Source organism: Vigna radiata, unplaced genomic scaffold, assembly GCF_000741045.1.
Source record: "Vigna radiata var. radiata cultivar VC1973A unplaced genomic scaffold, Vradiata_ver6 scaffold_403, whole genome shotgun sequence".
In the NCBI taxonomy this organism is placed as follows: Eukaryota; Viridiplantae; Streptophyta; class Magnoliopsida; order Fabales; family Fabaceae; genus Vigna; species Vigna radiata.
The window spans coordinates 108141-131884 of NW_014541811.1; the positions used below are offsets into that span (position 1 = coordinate 108141).

General features: G+C 35.5%; 1 protein-coding gene across 1 annotated transcript in view; it reads right to left on the reverse strand.

Annotated features, from left to right (window-relative positions):
* Positions 1-10708: 10708 nt before the first annotated feature.
* Positions 10709-23744, reverse strand: part of LOC106778330 (structural maintenance of chromosomes protein 1) — a 36556-nt gene continuing 23520 nt past the window's right edge. The window contains exons 14-18 of the mRNA XM_014666277.2: positions 23604-23713; positions 23147-23523; positions 11690-11941; positions 11291-11518; positions 10709-11207 (exon numbers count right to left, since the gene is read on the reverse strand). Of these exons, the coding sequence (XP_014521763.1) occupies positions 11159-11207; positions 11291-11518; positions 11690-11941; positions 23147-23523; positions 23604-23713 (1016 nt within the window). The 3' untranslated portion in view covers positions 10709-11158. The remainder of the gene's footprint in view (positions 11208-11290; positions 11519-11689; positions 11942-23146; positions 23524-23603; positions 23714-23744) is intronic.

A 23744-nucleotide genomic window follows, 5' to 3' on the forward strand; every position in this document is an offset into this window, starting at 1 on the left:
TTTCCAGGAAAAAAAAACCTCATCTCATTTAGAGCTCTATAGAAAAAGTTATGGTTAAAACATTGAGCAAAGGTCAGAGCTGCCTAGTTCCAGCGTGAATTTTCGTTTTTACTGTTTTAATTTCATTTTAATTTTTCCGCATCCACAACAACATTTCAAACTCCCCCCCCCCACTGTGTTAGACCTGATTCTGAACCGCAGTTTGGTCCTTGAGAGACGACCTAGGGTCATTCCCTAGCTATACTGCATTTCTTATTATGCAATCAAATTTGTATGGGCCGCGACACCCATCACCACCCCTAAAACTGTTGCTGATCCTATGAGCATAAATCTGAATCTGTTCAAGAATGAAGGCTTCATGTTTCCTTACTGGCTTGAGAGACAAGCGTTATCAATCTTTGTAGAAATGAAAGGATATTGGTATCCTGATCTTGTCAAGGTTTGCTACCACAACCTGAAGGTGGAAGACAATGTCGTATACTTCAAGGTAAAAGGTATTGATATCCATATTAATGATTTCATCTGGAACATTATCACAAACTTCCCATCTGAGGGGTCTTTATCTCATCTTCCCACTATTGAGATTAATACCTTGTTAAACAAGAACCGGGTATACAGGGAATGGATGAGATTTCCTAGTATGTACGACACAGAAAATGTTTTTGCACATGAGGGACTACTGAAAGAAGAAAACATTGTGGCACATCTACTGACAAAGATAATTTTATCCGGAAGAATTAGAAAAGATAGAATGACTACTGAAGATGTCCATCTTCTTCATGCGGTAAGGAATAATACTCCTACAAAGTGGTTACAAGTAGTAAAAGATCACATGAGGAACACGACACTGAAAAGGTCTATGTATCTACCATATGCCAGTCTCATAAGCAAGGCTCTGGTTCTTCATGGTGTTTAAATAAGAAATGAGCAAAGATGTTTTTGGAGCTCCTCAAATGTTTTCGACAGAAACTCTTTAATGTCTCTTGGTTTGGTGAAAACCATAAATGGTTAGATCTTTATGGGAGAGGATAAATATGAACACAGCCTGGGATACACTTATACTGAAAAGAAAGACTGCTCAAATTTCTTTCCTGAGTCAAATTTTGAAAAATATGCAGCTGAGCATATCAAAATCCTACATGAAAAATTTGACAATCTATCAAAGGAACGCAATGTTGCCCCACGGCTTGATGCAGAGAGTTCCTCTGAGGAAGAAACAATAGAGTCTTACTGACCCAGATCAGGGCATTTGGAAGTCTCTGTGTCTGTGTGTCTATGGATGTGTTTTTAGTCTTGGGGTGTCTTAGGTGTTCAGTTTTCATTTCTTTAATGGCTTAGAACTGCCATTTTGTTTTTCATTTTGTTCTAGTCTTGTTCTGGTCTATCCATTGTAACATTTTTGTGCAAGTGATGAAATTAGCGTTTTGTTTAAGATTCACTTGCTTTTAAAATTTTATAATTGAATTAACATCAAATGAATCTTGAAATCAACTGTATGATTATTGAAGTTGACTATGCATGTTTTCACTATTACATTAAACTTTTTTGCATATTCACTTCTTATCTGGTTATTTTTCTTGCATAACAAAATTGCTTGGTCTTCAAAAGACTCTGAAAGGTTTTGCAGGAAACATTGCTTGGAACTCAGTGTTGGATCATATCTGTCTAGAAACCAATGAAATCGAGTGCATTATTGGATCAATCGACTTCCAAATACAGAGGGTTATAGATTCCAATTATTGGAATTTGGTTATCAAGTTTATTGGTAATTTTATATCAGTTTTCTTCAATATAATATCATTGCTTGATTGTTATTATATTGTTTGATTATGATTATATTGTGAGATTGTTGATAGTTGTATCTTTGCTTGATTGAACTGTGCAATCATACCACTGATACAATTTGATACGAACTGATTACATGCTTTTATATCTGTGTGATTCTATTGTGCATCTAAATCTAATTTTGTTGTATGCATAATGACGGGGGGAGCATTAATTGTTTGCATAGATGTTTCACATGCCTACATTCTAGGGGAGCTTATATATCTCGTGTGAATATCTGTGATAGGGGGAGCATCACTGCATGTTTAAACGACTTATTTCTTAACTGATGCATCTCTATATTTTTTTCTAGTTATCAGCATATCCATATCTAACAACAAACCTTTTTTGCTAATGCATAGATGGGGAGAAATATTGTGAAAGATTGGTTAATCTGCTTATTTTGCTTGATATGTGAATGTTTGCTTGATAGTGCTTTATTCCGAGTAATTGGGGTGAACTATACTTTGAACTTGCTCTGATACATTTGCTCTGATACATTGATATTGGATAAAATCAGTAAATTCTGTTTGTTTGATATAATACTGATTTTATGAGTTGTTTGTGTACAAACATGGTTGTTTATTAATCATGGTTGTGCATCATCAAAAAAGAGGGAGATTGTTGAGATTGTTGATAAGGGAAGCACTGGTTTAGCTAACCTTAATCTCACAGTGCTTTAATCACTCTGGTTTTTTATGATGACAACACATTATTAATAACACATGTATTTGGAAAACAAGTTGGCTTCGTTTTAACACCAAAAGGGGGGGTGAATTGGTGAGTTTTCAAAATCAGAGTCCTTTCGCAATCTTTTTCACAAAGTATAAAACTTTACAAATTTTCTTGAATCGCAAGTAATAGAAATTTAAGTGCAGCGGAATATCAAAGTAGACAATGTAAATCGCAAAGTCGACTGAATGTAAAAGTGTAAGGATATAGAATTCAAATGCAGGTTTTTATACTGGTTCAATCTCAATGCCTACATCCAGTGTCCTTCTAATCCCAAGAAGCAAATGCGCTATAATGGTCAAGGTTTTTACAACAAGGCTTTTATAGAGACCTCCACGTAAAAAATATAAAACACCTCTCTAACCCTCTAACCAAAATATAGGCAATACAAACAGTGAGGCTTGCAGCAAGATATCCCCTCTTCTGCAATCTGCAACCTACTTTGAACAATCCTCAAAGTGTACCAGACTCCACGAGTCTACCCCCTATAACCACAACAGGTACAATAGCAATCACCACGGAATGCAAGACGATTCTTGATCAACTAGAGAACACCTCAATTGTGCGGATAATGATCAAGCAGTAAGCACAACAGAAATCTCCTTTCGAACCTCTTCAAAGAATGATCACCACGGTCCTCTTGATGAGTTCTTGGAGCTCTAAATCACAGAGAAACAATATGAAACACAATATGAAAATGTTAGAATTCCAAAAGTTCTCTGAAACAATTCAGGTCTCATCTATTTATAGATTTCTATAAAACAGACGTTATTGTAGTCGACTAAGCTACTAATACAGTCGACTATCTTCTGACAGTAATAACGGTTAAGTCAAATTAGTAGTTGTTAGGTCAAACAAATTAATTTTGCGTTCAATACAATTGACTCTCATTCAATGCTTGACTAACTTTTAAAATGTAGTCGTTACTGTTCACAAGCTGATAATAGTTTTTAGACCGTTATTTTCATATTTAAATTTGATATCAAAACACACCATTGATGACTTAGAATAAGCTTAAAATCAAGTAAAACACTTAGTTGAGTCATGAGAGAGTCAAAAGTTGGTTTTAGGGATATTATGCTTGTTTTTACATTGTTTTGCAGGGTTTTAAGGTGAATTGAAGATGGAAGTAAATCAAGGTGGACTTAGACCCGTGAAAGAGGAAGAAAAAGGATGAAAAGAAGGGTCAAGTGAACCATTGAGCGCCAGAATGGACCGCTGAGTGTTCAGAGCGATCAAGGGCAAACCGCTCAGCGGCAAAACTGACAGCTGAGCGGTCCAACGGTTGTAGGGAAAACCGATGAGCTGTTTACTTAGGCGCTTGGGCGGTTATCTGTTTTTATTAGCATAGATTCTGTAATCTTTTTGTTATCTTTTTGGCTTATATATAGCCCAGTGCGAATCAAAATATAATCTTTTGGCAGAGTGAAACGTCCAGAGCTATTCCACACACCTTGGAGGAGGTTCCTTGGATGCTTAGGCTCCAATCTAGCAAGTTTAGGGTTATTTCTTCCATTCTTTCATCATATTTAATCTTGTTTCACCATGATTATGGTGAACTAAACCCTAGGTTGTTGGCGAACAATGTAATCTTTTGAAACTCTCTTATATCAAAATTCTTATCTTCTTTATATGCTTGCATATGCTTATCTTTATCAATTGTTGGGTTCTTCACCTTTGCTTAATGCTTTTATCGTTTAACTCATTCGGTAAATGTTGTTTGTCTTTATTGATACGGGAACTTACAGTAATGTCATGAACTGGGGGGAATTCCTTGATTATGCTAATACCGCCTAGGAATAGGGGTAGGACGATCAATTGTATTTTGCTTCTGCTTATCTTGCATTATTAATTGCTAGGGGAGGCTAGGGATAACAGGTCGGTAATTAGTAATAGGATTTTTTCGCCTAGGAATTAGGTTAAGGCTAGACCAAGAAAGTTTGCATGACAATTTGATAAATAAGCGAATTAGATAAGAAAAGTGGATATAAGAGGGTGGATAAGATGAAATTGTAAACCCCAACAACTCCATTCATTCATAGTTTCTTTAGCCAATTGATTCACTACATTTGCATGTTTACTTTTGTTTTTGCATTCAAAACCCAAAATTAATTTCTTCTCAAGTCTTATGCGATTGATTTACATGAAAAGTAAGGCCTAAGAGTCCTTTGGGAAACGATACTTGGACATACCCATTTTATATTACTTGATAACGATCTGGTACACTTGTCAGGGACTTAACACAAGCATAACAGAATCTCAAATAAAACAACTAACAAAGTTGAATGCAGAGCGCATAGAGTCGACTTTGACACATCTGTACATTTTGAAATTCTTTTCAATGCAAAATCTCACATAGCACTGTATTTGAAAATTTGTGCAAAGACTTCAGTCTCAATCAATTCAATTAATAATGAAGTCGACTTGAACTATCAGATTTGCCACACAGTTTAAGTTCACAATAGTGCATATGGTTTTCTTCTTCGAAATTATGTGTAATCCAACCATAAATGATGTAACATATACAAGCTCAGTAAATGTGCATTCACATATCAAAATCAACACAAAACATGTTCAACAAGATATTAATCAATAAGCAAAAGAACATGTAACACATAACAAAACATGTGTTATTAATAATGTGTTGTCATCATCAAAAATAGAGTGAACTAAGCATTGTGAGATTAAGGTTAGCTAAATCAGTGCTTCCCTTATCAACAATCTCAACAATTTAATTACGTTTTGAATTTATGTTGATGCTTGTGAACTATAACGGCTATCTTTTATTTCTTTGACCAAGCATTAATTGTTAGTCAACTGAATTAAATGTGCAATCAATTTAGTTGGTCTGAAAGCTACTAATTGTTATAATTGTCATAACTGTCTGAATACAGTTGACTGTATTAGTAGTGAAGTCAACTTTGGGAGCGTTTGTTTTACAAAAAACTATATATAGACGTGATTCTGTATTCTACAGAGACTATTGGCAATTCTAACATTTTGATTATATTGTTTCAGATCTTGATCTCTGTTAGAAAGTGAAAAGCTCCAAGAACTCACCAAGAAGACCGTGGAGATCATTCTTTGATAGTTGCTTGAAGAGCAAAGATTTCGTGCTGAAAGAAAGACTTGATCATACTGCACATTGAGGTGTTCTGGAAACATGATCATCTACTTCTCTCAATCTTATGAAGATTATGGTTGCCCAGTTGTGATTACAGGAAGAGGACGTGTTGTGTTCTGCGAACTGTGAGGATTGTTCAAAGTTGACAAAGACTGTAGGAGAGGGGATATCTTGTTCTTGTTCTTTGGCTGTTGTATGCCTATATTTTGGTTAGAGGGTTAGAGAGGTGTTTTATATTTTGACGTGGAGGTATCTATAGAAACCTTGTTGTAAAAACCATGACCATTATAGTGCATTTGCTTCCGGGTACAGGAAGGACACTGGATGTAGGCAGTTTGGCCGAACCTGTATAAAAACTGTGTTTGAATTTTCTATCCCTAAACTCTTTAGTTTCAAGTCAAATTTATTTTCAGCATAGTCACCTATTTTCACTACACTTGATTTATCTTTTTCACTAAGATTCAAGAAACTTTCGAAAGTTTTATACTTTGCGAAAAAGATTTTGAAAAGACTCTGATTTTTTATTTTCACCAATTCACCCCCCCTCTTGGTGTTGAAACTAAGTCATTATATTTCCAACAATTAGTATTGGTATGGATAAATGGTTAACGATATGGATTGTACAAGTTGGATGGTGTAAAGTCTGTTCTTTATTGTTGTTAATTGATAATTGTTAATTATAGACTTTTGGAAACTTAGTTAATGTGGTTTAAGTCTTATAATTGTTATTGTGTTGTGTGGATGATCCTAAAACCGTTGGATGTTTTCCTTGATGTTGTATGAATGATGTTGTGATTATGTGGACTGTATGAGATGCTTAGGAAGATGGATTTATTGGATTTGTGTGTATGATTGTTGTATGTATTGATATTGATTGCTTGGTTGTAATGGTTGTGTGCATAATACCCATTTGCCTTGGGTTGTTTAGATATATGTGTTGGGCTTTAGAAAAGGCTAGAGATAATAATGTCCAATGGAGGCTTTAGGTAGATAGACTTAAGAGTACCCTAAGGTTGTCAGGAGTAGAGAGTGGTCAATGAAGTTGGTCAGAATACCCTTAAGATCAGGGTCTTTATTTCTCCTGTATGTTGGGATGGAGCACTCTTCAGACTATGTGAGGCAATAAGAGTGGGTTTGAGTATCATATTCTCTAGTGTAAGTGACACGTTAAAGAGAGAAAATTTGTTTAGCCCTTTAAGGGAAATAGGTCCTTATTGTGTGTGTAGGACTACTCAACCACCCTGTAAGGATATGAGTTTGTATGATGGTAGTCTATGTGACAATAGTTTGCGTGACAATAGTCTGTGTGACATTAGACCACTGAGAGAACTTTGTGTGGCCTTAGCCTCTGTGACTGTATCGAGAGGGGGCTATTACTAATGAATGCTTGATTGATTAGATGTGTTCATGTATTCTACATTGAATTGATTGCTCTTATTATGCATGTATGTTAGCTCACCCATTTTTTTTTGTGTGTGACGATGATCGTATAACGTTTGTTATAGGGAACATATGAAAAAATTTTAGGTGCTGAGTAGACGCGTGAGAGAAGGGAAAAGTCATGTTAAGTTTTCATAAGAATTGTATTTTATTAGGACAATGGTTTTACAGATTTAAGTATTTGTATACAATTGAATTTAAATCATTGGTTTTGTAAATAATAATTACTATTTGATTTTATTAAATATATTCAATTTATATTTTGAAGAATTTTTTATAGTGTTGCGAAAAGTTTTAAGTTTAAGGCATTGTTAGCAACTTCTAAATTGGGGTGTTACACTTACACCTCGGGGTAACAATGGGTAGACTATATGATATCCAACATTAGTGAAGGACAATATTCTTGTAGGTGAATTTGTAAAGATAAAATTAGTAAATAAAACTTATTTTATAATGGAACAAAATAATAATCACTTTACTTGCACAAAATGATATCCATGCATGTGTTTTATACATATTAGTCGATGTTATGTTGTTTTATACCAGAAGGTGGTGTAATACGTAATCAGAAGATAGTAATATTTTGATGATATGACAAACAGACTAAGATGACATTATTTCAATTAGTAATAGCATAGCCAATGTTTAGTATAATCATCCACTTTTCTATACTAGCCTGCAATTAATGAAACGAATTGTTATGCAAAAAAAAAAAAAAGATAAGACACAATAAGTAAAGTGTAATCTATAACAACACGTACCCCTGATTATGAGTCCATTAGCAAAGAGTTTCTTAGTTATTCTAGTCGATCATAGCTTCCAACTAGTCTTGTATATTCATCACGCCACTGAGTTCTTTAAATAAATCATGTCGCATAAGAGGCAATGACTCTTCACCCATCCCTAACAAAGCAGCAATTCATCCATAGCCATAATGACCATCAACAAAAGCATCAACAACATTAATAATGTAAAAAATGACAAATCAGATGGAACTAATCTAATATGGGTATTCTCCTTTGTTGTACAGATTTAACCTTAGATTGCATTTCTTTTTTTCTTGAAGAAATATCATGTATAGAATGCAAGATGTCTACATGATCAAAATATGAGGGTTCACGTTTTGTAGACCGTTTAGATCGATAAACTTTAGTCTTTTGTGCACCCTTCATTTTCACTTTATGCATTAGACGTATCATTGATGTCATAATAGGACAAATAATTTCAAGTAACTTTTGTTTGAATGTCATTTTTCATGTAATGTCAACATAATTGAAACTATTGAATACCAAATCAAGTTCTTCTTGAATGCATAACTCTATCTACGATTCAAATAATGAAATATTTGAAAATCTCAATCCAATCCATATGATATGAGTTTCAGACATAGGAATCATCTCAAGGTAATACTGTGCTAATTGAAAATCACATGGTAGACCATATGTTCGGCTCAAAACACATCCACAACTTTCACTATAAAATCTTATTTACTTCACTCGATCGAATTCTTAAGCAATGAGTCCTAAAACATATTTTGATACGTATTCAACCAATCTTTTATATTTATATGATTTAAAATTGTCACTCATAAGATTTAGACTTTTTCAAAGGATGGCTTTATCTCATTATATTGCAGGATGAAGACGTTATGAATTGCATCCCAACACGAACAGAAGTCTCTCATTCCCAATACTTTCTTAAGGCTTTAGCGAGTAGACTCAACCTTGATACAATTGAAATGAACAATATCATAAAACATCTAACAAAAATAACTAGATATATTTGATGTTATGTTTCCTAAATGCATAACTCGGTTTATTCTTACTTTTACAAAGTATTTCTTATATGGAATGATCCAAGAGGTATTGACATATTCAAAGAATAAAGGTCATGAAATACAAGCATGATGAAGGTGATCAACATAATCGGTAAACATTGACTAATGTAACAATCCATGACATTTTTCCATGCTTCCATGATGACATTTCATGCCTCAACAAAATTGACTAAAATTTTGCACTTAGCTTGCACATTTTTTTGAATATGAAAACGACATAGGAGATCATAACATTCATGTAATACAATGTCAATGACATTCATCAAAACTAGGTCTTTGTTGCTAACAATGATATGTGGATCATCCTCATATGTCAAAAATAATCCTTTTAGCCTTTGTAGAGCCCAAGTGAAATTATTTTGTCATTCACTTGATATAATACAAAAATCGTTGAGAAAGTCAACCTTGTTGATGTGATCCCAACTATTTGAAGTAATTACAACTGATATTTGATAGCTTTATATATGTTATTCATCAACAAAACAATATTAAATACATTCAACAATTTAAATACATCAGGATGTGCCCAAAAGATGTCACTTACCACCTCAGATTTGCCAACACATAAACTCCAATAAATGTATTTATCTGGTTCTAACATCACCATCAACTATTATAATTCGATTCTTGAGCCTTTCAATGATCATTTTAAATATCCTTCATTATATACTTGCTTAATTGTTATCACATTATCATCATTATTTTCTTTAAAACTAAGGAAAATATATGCATGTTTCAATTTACTTAGTCATATCAATAAGTTATGATTCTTTAATAGAATTAAACCTACTAACAAAAGAATGACCAACTAAAATCTATATCAAGTTATACCCACTCTTTACCTTCAATACTCACCCCTTTCTATTAGAAATCGACTTTCTTTTCAATTTAAAAGGACACTCGCATTTCTCTTGCAATTTATACTGGAATAAACATCAAATTTATATTTCCTTTAATTTCTACCCCTTTTACATCATAATAATACAGACGTGAAAATTAATTTTATTAAATCTTATAATGACAACAAAAAACCAAAACAAAAAAAAATCTCTTGAGCCCACCTAATTAACTTATCATGTATGAAAAAAAAATATGATCAATTGTAAAATTTGTATAATCTCCCTCACATTTAATTTAAAATAAAAGAAAAATATAACATAAAACTCAAATTTATTTGTGAACTTTAAAGAATAACTTTCCATCTTAAAATAAAATAATATCACAATCACGATAAAAGAATATCGAAGTCAAAAATTTATTTAAAAAAATAAAAAGAATTAAAAAAAGTTATAAAATAAAAAGAATTTAAATCAATACCAAATTTTGAAATTCAATACGATTGTTCACCAAATTTTAAAATCTAATACAAATGTTCACCATATTTTGAAATCTGATGAATTTCTAAATTAGATCTCAAAATTCTTAAATTTCTACATTAAATTTTAAAATCTAATGAATTTTCTAAATTGAATTTCCAAATCAAATACATGTAAAAAGTAATAAAAATATAAATTTTAAACAATAAATATAAAGTTTCAAACAAAAACTTAACCAACAAGAACGCATGTACCTGAAAAATAAACAAGATGAAGTAAACAAGATGAAATGAACAAAATGAAATAAAAGAAAGCAAAGTAAGACCCACAACGAAGAACACAGCCGAAACGAAAAAGAAAGTTGAAGAAAACATCGAATGAGACGAGAGAAAACAGTTCAAATGATTTTGCGTTCAATAAATATAAACACCACAATGATAAACAGTAATTACTGCTTACCTAATTTCTTTTTTATTTATATATATTTACAAAAGTTAAATTTGTCTTTACAGTAGTAAAACTATAGAAGAAAACCTGAAGATGCAGGAAAAGTGCCCCATTATTGTTTCTTTGCAAAATTACCTCTCAAACTTTACCTCTTTCATTTTGTTGATGAAAATGCGCCAGTTCTTACGGTCATTTGAGTTTTACGAGGACTGTACACATTATGCATAAGAAAGCAAAAGACAAGCTACAGAAAAGGGCTTAATGAATAAAAAGTAATTCAAGGATGGTTAGGACATCTAGCTACTGTATTCTACAAAGTGATGAAATCAGATACACAAATAAGTTTGTCCACCTTAACACAAGAAATAAAAACGCAACCACGCACTGACTGCTATGTACATAGCAGGCGGCTTTCAGCTACCCCCGTATGGAAGAACATTAAGACTCCCGGTATTTGGTCAGATCAAATGTGAGGGTTCTCGAACAACTGCCAATGGCAAAATCGTTACATACCGCCATCAACATAATGACAATATTTAAATCAATAAATATTTATATCGAGAAATTTACCCTCTTTCAGAATCTCTGTAAACACCAACTAGCGCTTCAGCTTTGTCATAAAAAGTGTCTTTCAGTGATATCACAATACTCTGAAAACCACTTCCACCATCAGCATCCTGGCTAGTCCTTGCCCCTTCGCATGATTTTGAACGAATAAAGCCAGCAACCTTGGCGACATTCAAGTTGTCCAACGCAGCATCAACTTCGTCCAATATAAAAAATGGTGAAGGCTTGTAACTGAAACAAGAAGAAAGTAGGGAACAATGTCAGTGGAACATAACATCAGATGTCAAAGAAATAGTTTTATGTGTGGTGCCAGTGTATTTCTCTGTGGAATTTTTATTATTAAAACTCAAACAGTAGTTATCAAGTATTCTTGTTCTAATGCAAGTTGTACAAACAACTCACCTGTGGATTGAAAATAACAATGCAAGTGCTGCAACTGTCTTTTCCCCACCAGATAGTTGCTCCATGTCACGGAAACGCTTCGTTGGGGGCATAGCAGTGTACTTGATGCCATGGAGAAATGGATCATCATCATTTTCCAAGTTTAGATATGCTGTTCCCCCCAGTGGATGTGTATTGCTCTTTGTAAGTTGTTTGTAAATTTTATCTATATTACCAGATATATGGTTAAAAGCATCCATGAACAATTGATACCTGCATCAAATACACACTTAAGCTCCATCAGAAGACAGATGAAAGGCAATAAATGCAATAAATACAGAGATTTCATTTTCAAGACAACCTCTAAGGTAGAGACAAAAAAACTACGAATATAAAAGGTTGTACTTCATTAGAGCATTGTAAGGGGAAATGCAGGACAATAGATGTTCCGAGGAAACTTATCCCCAACCTTGTAAGTGAATTATCAAATATCAAGCTTACCAGATTGGCCTTAGAGTAAGCATGTTTAACATGAGAACATATTTTCAGGATTTGTTACGTAATGTTACCATCATTGTTCAAATTCATTCATAAAGAATGTTACATTCACAGCTTTGAAGGTTCACAAAGGTTTTTCTGAATTCTATTATTTGAAGCTTGAATGGTAAAATAGTAGAAGACAGCGAACGGGGGTGACTATCCCCCAAAATGCTAGAGGCGTAGTACATTGTGAGGAAACCCCTACAGCAAGATAGTATCTAGAATGACTCCAAGCACACAATAACATTTTTCACTGTAGACCAATGAACAAATAAACAGTGTCTCAAACCCAATACTCCATATGCAAGAAAATGTCATAGCCCATACTAGTCAGCAAAGTTGTTATAGAACCAAAATTGGAAATATTTGAGAAAACCAAGAAAGTAAATCCTTGGTGTTTATTGTGAATACAAATAAAGAACCTCATGAGCGAATTCTTCTTCCAAGGTCTCATAATTTAGGGTAAAACATATATATTGTTATGCTGAGATACAAATCCATATATACAATGCTAGAAAGCTATTTTAGGAAGTATAATAATAGCTCCTAAAGAAAGAATCCCTATATTTCAGGGATATCTTAATCATACCTGATAATTATAATCTCCTAAATAAGAAAGAAATATAATTAATAAAAGCAAAGACTTTAATAGAAATAATACAGCTAAAAAGATTCTAACACTCCCCTCAACTTGGTGAATAGGTATTTTCCATTCCCAACTTAGGAAAGATACTTTCGAAGTTGTTACTCTTCAACCCCTTTGTTAGAATATTTGCAAGGTTGTCTTGTGAAGAGACATATGCAATACATATTAGACCACTGTCTAATTTTTCTTTGATAAAATGTTTGTCGATTTCGATATGTTTGGTTCTATCATGCTACACTGGATTATGAGCTATGCTAATAGTAGATTTGTTATCACAATAAAGTCTCATTGATTCATCTTACTTTATTCCTAAGTCTTCCAAGATGATTTTTAACCATAGTAGTTCGCATATCCCTTGTGCCATTGCCTTGAATTCTGCTTCAGCATTGGATCTAGCTACCACATTTTGCTTTTTACTCTTCCAAGTCACAAGATTTCCATCAATGTAAGTGCAATACCCCGTAGTTGACCTCCTGTCCACAATTGAGCCTGCATAGTCTGCATTTGTATATGCTTCTACACTTACATTCCCATGTCGCTCAAACAAAATTCCCCTGCCTGGGGTTCCCTTCAAATATTACACAATTCTTAGTACAGCTTGTAAGTGAACCTCCTTAGGTTGGTGCATGAACTGGCTAACAAGGCTTACAACAAATGCAACATCAGGCCTAGTGTGAGATAAATAAATCAATCTACCAACTAATCTCTGATACATTTCCTTGTAAACTGCAGTACCTTCTTCTACATTCTCCAATTTCATGTTTGGATCAATTGGTGTACTCACAGGCTTGCATGCTGTCTTCCCAGTTTCTTTCAACAAATCTGTGAGTATTTTTGCTGAGATATAAATATTCCCTTTTTAGAATGGGCAACTTCAATCCCTAAAAAATACTTCAATTTTCCCAAGGTTTTAATTTCAAATTCCTTGGCCAGATGTTGGCCAAAGAGCTGTTACTCCTCCTCATCATCACCCGTTATTATAATATCATCTACAAAACCAATAACATTGTAACTCTCCCTGATTTAGAGTGTTTAATGAACAAAGTGTGGTCTCCTTGACTTTGTTTAAAGCCCAGACTTATCATAACTTTAGTAAGCCTCCCAAACCATGGTCGTGGTGATTGTTTCAACCCATATAATGCCTTTTTTAGCTTGCAAACAGTGTTGGCAGCTATATTTCCCTCATATCTAGGGGGCAATTCCATGTAAATCTCCTCTTCAATTTCTCCATGAAGGAAGACATTTTTAACATCAAATTGTTGCAAGTTCCAACCATAATTAGCTGCTAGGGATAATATCACCCTAATTGTATTCGTTTTTGTCACTGGAGCAAAAGTTTCCATGTAATCCACTCCATAGGTTTAAGTGAATCCCTTAGCCTCTAACTTTGCTTTGTACCTCTCAATAGACCCATCAGCCTTGTAATTTATAGTATATACCCACCTGAACCCTACTGGTCTTTTTCCATTTGGGAGAGCCACCAAATCCCAAGTGTTATTCTTTTCTAGTGCTTCCATTACCATGTCCATAGCTTGTTTCCATTTTTTATCACTCAATGCCTCATATAGAGAGGTAGGTGGTTGTGGTGTTTAGGTTTGTGTGGAAGGCTTTATGAGTAGGTGAGAAGTTTTAAAGGATAGGTAATTAGCTAGAGGGTACAATGGCTTGGTAGTGCATTTCCTAGTCTCTTTCCTAAGGGCAATTGAAATATCTAGGTCCTCATAAAGGGATGCTGGACTGGATTCAGATTCCTATATATTTGGAAAAACAGAGTTTGATGCATTGGAGATTAAAGGATTAGGGATCGTTACCTCATGTAATGTTGGGTTGGATGGTTGAACATGGACAGATTCTGGAACGGTCTTTGTCTTCCTTGTTTAAACCAAATTTTTACCAAATCTTACATCAACCCCATCTTGAGTCTTAGTCCCTATTTCTAGTCCTAAGCTTAAGTCAGGAAGCATAAGGATATCATCTTCATTTGGTGTAGTCTCCCCCTGAAGATGATCTTTATAAAAGTAACTTTTGTGCTCAAAAAAGTGACATCACGAGACAGAATTTTTTGGATGGTGGGTGATAGCATTTATATCCCTTTTGTGTGGATGAGTAACCTATGAAAACACATTTTAAGGTTCTAGGATCAAGTTTACCTCTATCACTATTGTGGACATGGACAAAAGAGACAACCAAAGATTCGTGGAACAAGGTGGTTGGATGTGGACACATTAGGATAAAAGGATGATAGAACCTCCATAGGGCTTTTGGAGGCTAGAATACTAGAAGGTAGTCTATTAATTAGATAACAGGCAATGAGAACAACCTCCCCCAAAAACTTTTAGGAACCTTATGTTGAAAAAGGAGAGCTCTAGTTTGGTCTAAAAGGTGTCCATTTTTCCTCTCTGCAATCCCATTTTGTAGAGGAGTTTTGATACAGGAGGACTCATGAATGATACCTTCCTTTTGACAAAAAGAAATCAGCCCATGATTAAAGTAATATTTGGCATTATAAGATCTAATCCTCTTAATGCTAACACCAAATTGATTTTTTACCATTGAGAAAAAACTTTGAACCACAAAGCTTACTTCAGATTTTTGTTTTAGTAAGAAAACCCATGTAACACGAGTGCAATCATCTATAAAGGTAAGAAACCAACTAGCACTGACATTTAAGGGACCCCATACATAAGTATGAATTAAATAGGAGGGAAAAGCGCTCTTATTATTACTAAAAGGAAAAGAAACACGTTTGTATTTAGCAAGTTCACACGCTTTGCAATTGAGACTTGCCACATCCAATTTGCTAAAAAGGGAAGGGAATAATAATTTTATGACCCTAAAGGAAGGATGTCCAAGACAACAATGATGGAGGAAGATCCTCTCCCTGCTGGTCTTTATTGAGTCAAAGAAAAAAGAGTTGCTATTTCCCAGGACGGATGGCAGATTTGGATTGTCTAAGTAATACAAGCCATTCCAGTCTCTAGCATGTCCAATCGTCCTTCCTGATTGTTGGTTCTATATGATACAATCATTGTTAGAAAAAATAACATTGCATGAGGGATCGTGTATGAGTTTTTTAATGGAGACTAAACTAACAGATAATTTAGGAATATGAACAACATTTTTAAGGGTGATAGAAGGGCTTATTTGAACATCTCCTTGACCTACTGCAGTCATCAAAGAGCCATCAACTATGGATATTTTCTTGTTACTAGGGCAACGGGTGTAAGAGGAGAAAATGTTAGATAAGGGTGTCATATGGTCGGTAGCCCTAGAATCTAGTATCCAATATGGGTTAGGTTGTTTATATGAGGCATTAAGTCCAAAAGAAGGAAACTCTCCAAATGTACCTGAATGTGCTAGAGAACAACTACCTGGTGATTTATCCAACTTGTTAAGGAAGGAGTGCATCTGGTGAACCTCATCTTGGTTGAGTGGAATTGGTCCATTGTTGTTTTCTTCATTTTTTGCAGCACCTAGGTGTGCTTGTCCGCCCTTTCTACTGTTGTCGCCACTTTTTCCCACTCCTTTTCACGATTTTGGGATCCCCAATCTCGACTAGGAGGCTTTCCATGTAGCTTCCAACATTTATCACGAGTGTGACGAGGTCTGTTACAGAAGGTACACCACACTCCATTTTTCTTTTCCATATTGGTGAGTCCTCCCTTTTGGGGATCAACCATCTTGGCCGATCCAGTTGCTAGCATGGCTGAGTTTTCCCATGGTTGGGGATTCTAGCATTATTCCCCTTCTACTTTCTTTACTTCTTACCATAGCTATCACTTCATTAATTCCTGGAACTTTGTCGTTTCCAAGAATATGGACTCTCACTTCATCAAAATCAAAGTTAAGCCCTACCAGAAAATCATAGACTCTATCTTGCTCAATATACTATTTGAGCATGGCAGAATCATTTGAGCACTTGGCTTTAATGACCCTGTAATGGTCTAATTCCATCCATAATGATTTGAGTTGATTGGCATACTCTGTAACAGTCTTTGTTCCTTGTTTGGCAGCGATAGTCTTCACCTTGACATCATATATTTGAGCAACATCTTTAGCTTTTGAGTATGTCTGCTCCACTGCATTCCAAATCTCCTTTGCATAATTAAGAAACATGCAAGTATCAGTAATTTCTTGGATCATGGAGTTCCATAGTCATGCCATGATCATAGAGTCTTCTTCATCCCATTTTGTAAATATGGGATCGTCTTCTGGAGGAGCATCATCAGTCAAGTGGTTAGCTTTCTCTTTACCTTTAAAAGTTCTGCAAACAAGCTGGGCCCATTTCAAATAATTCGTCCTATTTAAGTGGTAGGCAGTGTTGACGTTCTGGAGTTATTCCTGATTGGTTTGTGATCCAATAGGCACCACTTCAACAGTGTGGTCTGCCATGTCCATGCAGCAGAACGATGGTAATGCAGTGAGAAGAGATTTCAAAGGAAAAGCACTACAAAAGAAAGAATACTGCAGCAATGACAGCTACAGTGTACAGTTGTGTTGGCAATGGCAATGAAGGCTGTTTTGAAAGAGAGAGTAGCACCAATGAAGGCTGCCGACTAGGGTTTTAGTGCGCAGTCAGAGAAAGCTCCCAGATGTTGAGAGCTCTAATACCATCTCATAATTTAGGGTAAAACATACATCTTACTACGCTGAGATTACAAATCCATATATACAATGCTAGAAAGCTATTTTAGGAAGTAGAATAATAGCTCCTAAAGAAAGAATCCCTATATTTCAAGGATATCCTAATCATACCCGATAATTATAATCTCCTAAATAAGAATGAAATATAATTAATAGGAATAATACAGCTAAAAAGATTCTAACACAAGATTTTCAGAGTTTGTCCAGACTAAAAAGATAATAACAAAAATAGATTAAATGATCTAAAGTCCAACTATTTAAGAAAACCACCTCACCACATATTAAAATTGTGCAAGATGTTTCCTCAAAGTTCTTGGGATGATTTTGTTCTTAGTGTGTATTATCTCATTAATCACATGTCATCTTCAGTTTTAAATAACAAAACCCCTCATTCTATTTTATTTCATTGCGAACCTATATATATATATATATATATATATATATATATATATATATATATATATATATAACTTGAGATTTAAGACTGATATGAAATATTCTTGAGGGCTTAGAAAATCCCTATCATTATCTTCTATTTATAATGAAAAACACAAGAGTACATGAACTGACTAACCACTCCAACTGCAAAAGATCCGACCTTGTAATAGTGAGATAGATTAGTTTTCCCACTAGCCTCCTATATCTCTTTGAGTCGAGGAATAACTCACCTTCTGCTGTTAATTTTTTATTTGGATCTATAGGACTATCAACCGGTCTACAATCAATCATGCCTGCTTCTTGTAAAATATCCAGAACATACTTCCTTTGAGAGATTACAACTCCATCTTTTGACTGAGCTACTTCAATGCTTAGGAAGTATCTGAGACTCCCAAGATCCTTGGTTTGGAAATGTCTACATAAGTACTCCTTCAATTGAGATATTCCAACAGATCATTTCCTGTAATAACAATATCATCTACATATACTATCAAGTAAACACATTTCCCAAGGGACGAATGATAATAAAAGACTGAATAATCTGCTTCACTGCGTTTTAACCCAGATTTTTTAACAATTGAGCTGAACTTTCCAAACAAAGCACGTGGAGATTGCCTGAGCCCATATAGAGATCGGTTCAATTTACAAACCATACCAAACTCCCCCTGAGCAACAAACCCAGGAGGTTGCTCCATATAAACTTCTTCCTCAAGATCACCTTGGACAAAAGCATTTTTGATATCCAACTGATGAAGTGGCCAATGACGAATGGCGGCCATGGCGAAGAACAAGCAAATGGTAGTCATCTTGGCCACGGGAGAAATAGTGTCACAATAATCAAGACCATAAACTTGAGTGTACCCTTTTGCAACCAGCCGGGCTTTGAGCCTATCAATGTCACCATTAGGGCCGATTTTAATTGCATATACCCATCGACAACCAACAACCTTTTTTCCTGGGGGAAGTGGCACAAGCTCCCAAGTATTACTGTGGTCAAGAGCCTGCATTTCTTCAATCATGACTTGTCGCCATCCAGGATGATCAAGTGCTTCTTTCACATTTTTAGGTATAAGCACAAAAAAGACTGAGGATAAAAGGGAATAAAAGGAGGGCGACACGCTGTGGTAGCTGAGAAAATTATAAATGGGATGAGGGTTGTGAGTGGAACGAGTACCTCATCTGAGAGCAATGGGCCAACCAAAATCAGCTTCACCAGGAGGCGTGACAGGAGATGGTGACGGAGAAGAATCTGAAGGAGGAGATCCACCATTTTCTGGAAGAGGATTACTCATCGAGGTACTGTGTCGGAGGATATCGGTATGTGGAGTGGGAGGTTGTTCGGGAGGACCGTGAGCATGACTTGAATTGACCAGGACATTGGAGATATTGGACTCAACCACTGGAAGAGGAAGGACCTGTTGGAGGATATGAACATCTTGAACAGATGGAGAGAAGAAAGGTGTCTGTTCAAAGAATGTGACATTGGCCGACATGTAGTACTTCCGAGTTTCAGGAGAGTAACACCGATACCCTTTTTGAAGCCGAGAATAGCCCAAAAAGACACATTTAATTGCACGAGCGGAGAGCTTGTCTAGCCCCGGAGACATGTCGTGAACAAAACATACACAACCAAAAACTCGAGGAGAGGTGTGAAAGAGAGGATCATTGGGAAAGAGGATAGAGAAAGAGACTTTATTATTGAGAGAGGAGGAGGGCATCTATTGATAAGAAAACATGCAGTTAAGATGGCATCCCCCAGTGATGAACAAGAATATGGGCACCAAGCAAAAGGGTAAGAGCCGTTTTAACCAAGTGTCTATTTTTTCTTTCGGCTATACCATTTTGCTGGAGTGTATGAGGATAGTGGACTGATGCAAAATACCATGGGAGCTAAGGATTGTAAAAAAAGAGGATGAGAAATACTCTTTAGCATTATCACTTCTCAAGATTTTTATTACTTGACCAAATTGGTTCTTGATTTCATTCAGAAAAGAGGTGAAAATGGGTAACAATTCAGAGCGATCTTTCATTAGATAAACCCAAGTACATCTAGAATACTCATCAATAAAAAAGTAACAAAATACCTAAAACCAAAAGAAGAGACGCGACTAGATCCCTAGACATCAGAATGAATAATAGAAAAACTAGAAGTACACATTGAGTGGGACTTTGAAAGACAGATTTGACATGTTTTCCTAGTTGACAAGACTCGCATTCTAAAGTCTGAAGACTACTAAGTTCAGGGCACATCTTTTTTAACTATGACAAGTGAGGATGACCAAACCGATCATGTAACACTTTAGGAGGAAGAGTAGCAACATAAGATACCCGTGGACGAGATCCAAAATGGTATAAACCTCCAGCTTCATATCCTTCTCCAATCTGTCTCCCCGAGCCACGCTCCTATATGACAAAAGATTTTGAATCAAAGGTTATTGAACAATGTAACATTTTGGTTAACTAACTTAAGGAAATTAAATTGAATGGGCAGTGAGGGACAAAAAGAACAGATTTCAAAGTGAGGGAGGGAGACAGGGAGACTTGACCGACTCCCTTTGGACAAGTTTTAGAGCCATTGGCCAGGGTAATGAAATGGGGTTTTTCTTGGAGGGAAACGGTTGAGAACAATGAGGTATTACCAGAAATGTGATCAGAAGCACCCGAGTCAATTACCCATGAATTTGGACCTTCCATGGATTGAGAAATGCAAGTTGTGGTCATACTTAGGGACTGAGATGATTGCGCCAAGCTGTTAGACTTTAATCGCAGATACTCTTGATACTCTTCCTCAGTGAACTTGGAGTTGGATGTGAAAGTTTCAGCCGTAGAGATATTGGTTGTTTTTGAAGGAAAGCCATGCAAGGAGTAGCAATTTTCTTGGGTGTGACCCACCCTCTTACAGTAAGTGCACTGTTGACGTCCCCGACCTCCATGTCCTCCTCCTTTAGTGCCACATCCTCCTCTTCCTCTTGTGGCAACCATGACAGATGGTTCCAGTGTTTCATGAGCTTCCTGAGATTGAGGCACTGGATTGGTATGTCGTCTTCACAAATCCCTATATGGCCTAAAACAGTCTCCTCAGGCCTGGTTTGGTAAATTCAGTTGGGTTGTTCAACAATTTGGTATGTCTCACAGTGAAGTGGATCATGCAGTGTTTTATCGCCACTCAAGTGTTGGATGTATCTACTTAATAGTGTATGTCAATGACATTGTTCTCACAGGAAGCGACTACCTTGGCATCTCTCAGATGAAACAGCACCTTTGTCACCATTTTCAAACCAAAGATCTTGGCAAACTCTGGTACTTTTTGGGTATTGAAGTAACACAATCCAATGATGGTATTGTCATATCTCAGAGGAAGAATGCGTTAGACATCTTGGAGGAAACAGGATTAATGAACCGTAAGTCTGTTGAGACACCTATGGATCGTAACATCAAGCTCCTACCAAATCAGGGGGAGCCTTTCTCAGATCCTGAACGTTACAGAAGATTAGTTGGTAAATTGAACTATCTTACTGTTACGCGTCCTGACATTTCCTTCGCAGTTAGTGTGGTGAGTCAATTCCTTAACTCCCCATGTGAAGACCATTAGGATGCAGTTGTTCGCATACTGAAGTATATTAAAGGATCACCTAGAAAAGGTTTGCTATATGGTCCTAATAACGATACAAAAATCGTTTGCTATTCAGATGCTGATTGGGTTGGTTCCCCTTCTGATAGGACGTCTACTACTGGATATTGTGTCTCTATTGGTGGCAACCTGATATCTTGGAAAAGTAAGAAGCAAAGTGTTGTGGCTAGATCCAGCGCAGAAGCAGAATATAGAGCTATGGCATCAGCTACTTGTGAACTTGTGTGGCTTAAACAATTACTTAGTGAATTGAAATTTAGAGATATCACTCACATGACACTTATATGTGATAATCAAGCTGCTCTTCATATTAGCTCTAACCCTGTCTTCCATGAGAGAACCAAGCACATTGAAGTTGATTGCCATTTTATTAGAGAAAAGATCATATCTGGAGATATCAAGACTGAGTTCATTAACTCAAGCAACCAGTTGGCAGACATATTCACTAAGTCCTTGCGAGGACCTAGAATTGACTATCTTTGTAACAAGCTTGGAACATATGATTTATATGCTCCAGCTTGAGAGGGAGTGTTAGAGATATCATATTTAGTTTATATTGTGTTAATTAGGAAAACATACTTCCTATATGTTTATTAGGGAAACATTGTTCTTATTTTATTTTATTTTTTTCTTACATATTCATTTGTATTTGGACTTAACCCATATTTCTTCTATTATAAATAAAAGACACACAAGGGAGATTTCTCCTCATCTCTACACTATTTCATATATATAATGTTTTTCAACTTTTGTACTTGAAAATTGAAATTACAGAGCAATCAAAGGTATGTCGAGGAGTGGATACAATTCTAAGGGCAATCCAAGTGTATTATCATTAACAATTTATGTTTTCTAATATTTGCATGAACTTATTTTTAGTATAGTGGAATTATTTGGCTCAATTATGTGACTAAATATTAATTTAGCATATTACTAGTATTAAAAAAAAAATCATACAAAGTACAAAACTCCCACGAGTTTACGTAAATTCTTAAATTTGATAATCTTGCCTACGAGTCTAATGTGGGTAGTCCAACGAGATTTTGCCTACGAGTCCAACAAAATTCTTGGGGTGGGTTACACTCCTCAAGGCACACTTAACCCTAAAATCTGTGGCCAAAAAGGTGACAGCCAGCAGCAAGTTGCAGCAGACGGACTGGTAACAAAGAGGACAAAGCAAGACCTTACCCACCCTGAATCCAACTTAAATTTAAAGATGAGTAAAATCAGCGAGTATATTTCTCAGCTGATGTAATTTTTATAGATGTGAAAAGATGAGAAGAGGACAGAACAAGGAACAGCCCAAGTCTCTTAATTCCTAGACTGTGTAGAACCAAAAAGCGGCTATATAAAAGTTGTACAACAAAGTAATAATTAACTATTTTATCGGTATAATATCACTTGTTAAAAATAACTTCTTCAAACAAATAGTCATTTAATTATTTAGTGCCATCATTTTTTATGTAATTTTAAGACTCCTTGAGTCCATCCACCAAAACCATGCACACTATAAACCATTGCCTACGTAGTAATATTATAATACAAGTAATGACAAATATTGAACTAAAGTAACATGCACCTTCTCTGCTTAACCTCATTGAATCTCTGTGTTTTTTCCCTCTCCTCTTTCCTGACAGCTTCAAACTCCTCAGTTACAGCTCTTTCCTTTTCCAACAGAGCCTCGTATTGGTCCAATGCCTTCAAATTTGGTGCTGTTCTTTCAATCTCAGCTACCAAGCCATCAATTTTTTGCTTAAAGTCTCCCTCAATTTTATCTCTGTCTGAGTGCCTCTTATCTTTCAGTGCCCTACTTAGTTGATCAAAATCAAAATGTGGAGCTGGTACTGAGTTATCAGTATCCATGGGATCTGATATGATAGGGAGATTAATCTGTTCGAGTTCACACTTTTCTAATATTTCTTGCTTTTGTGCTTCCAATTGATCAATCTGTGCCCTCTGTAAATACCCTAAAGATGTTGGCTACCTACACTTTGCATGCAAGTTATACAAGAGACAAGAATTATTGTACATCTAACCTTAGAATTTATCAGGCGAATAAGTTTGGATATGTTTGTTGTGGCTGCAGAAGCTTTCTTCTTCCACTCTTGGATTTCCTTCTCACATTGTTCTGACTTTGATTTCCACTCTTCAAGAGTAGAAAGAAAACAGAGGAAGAA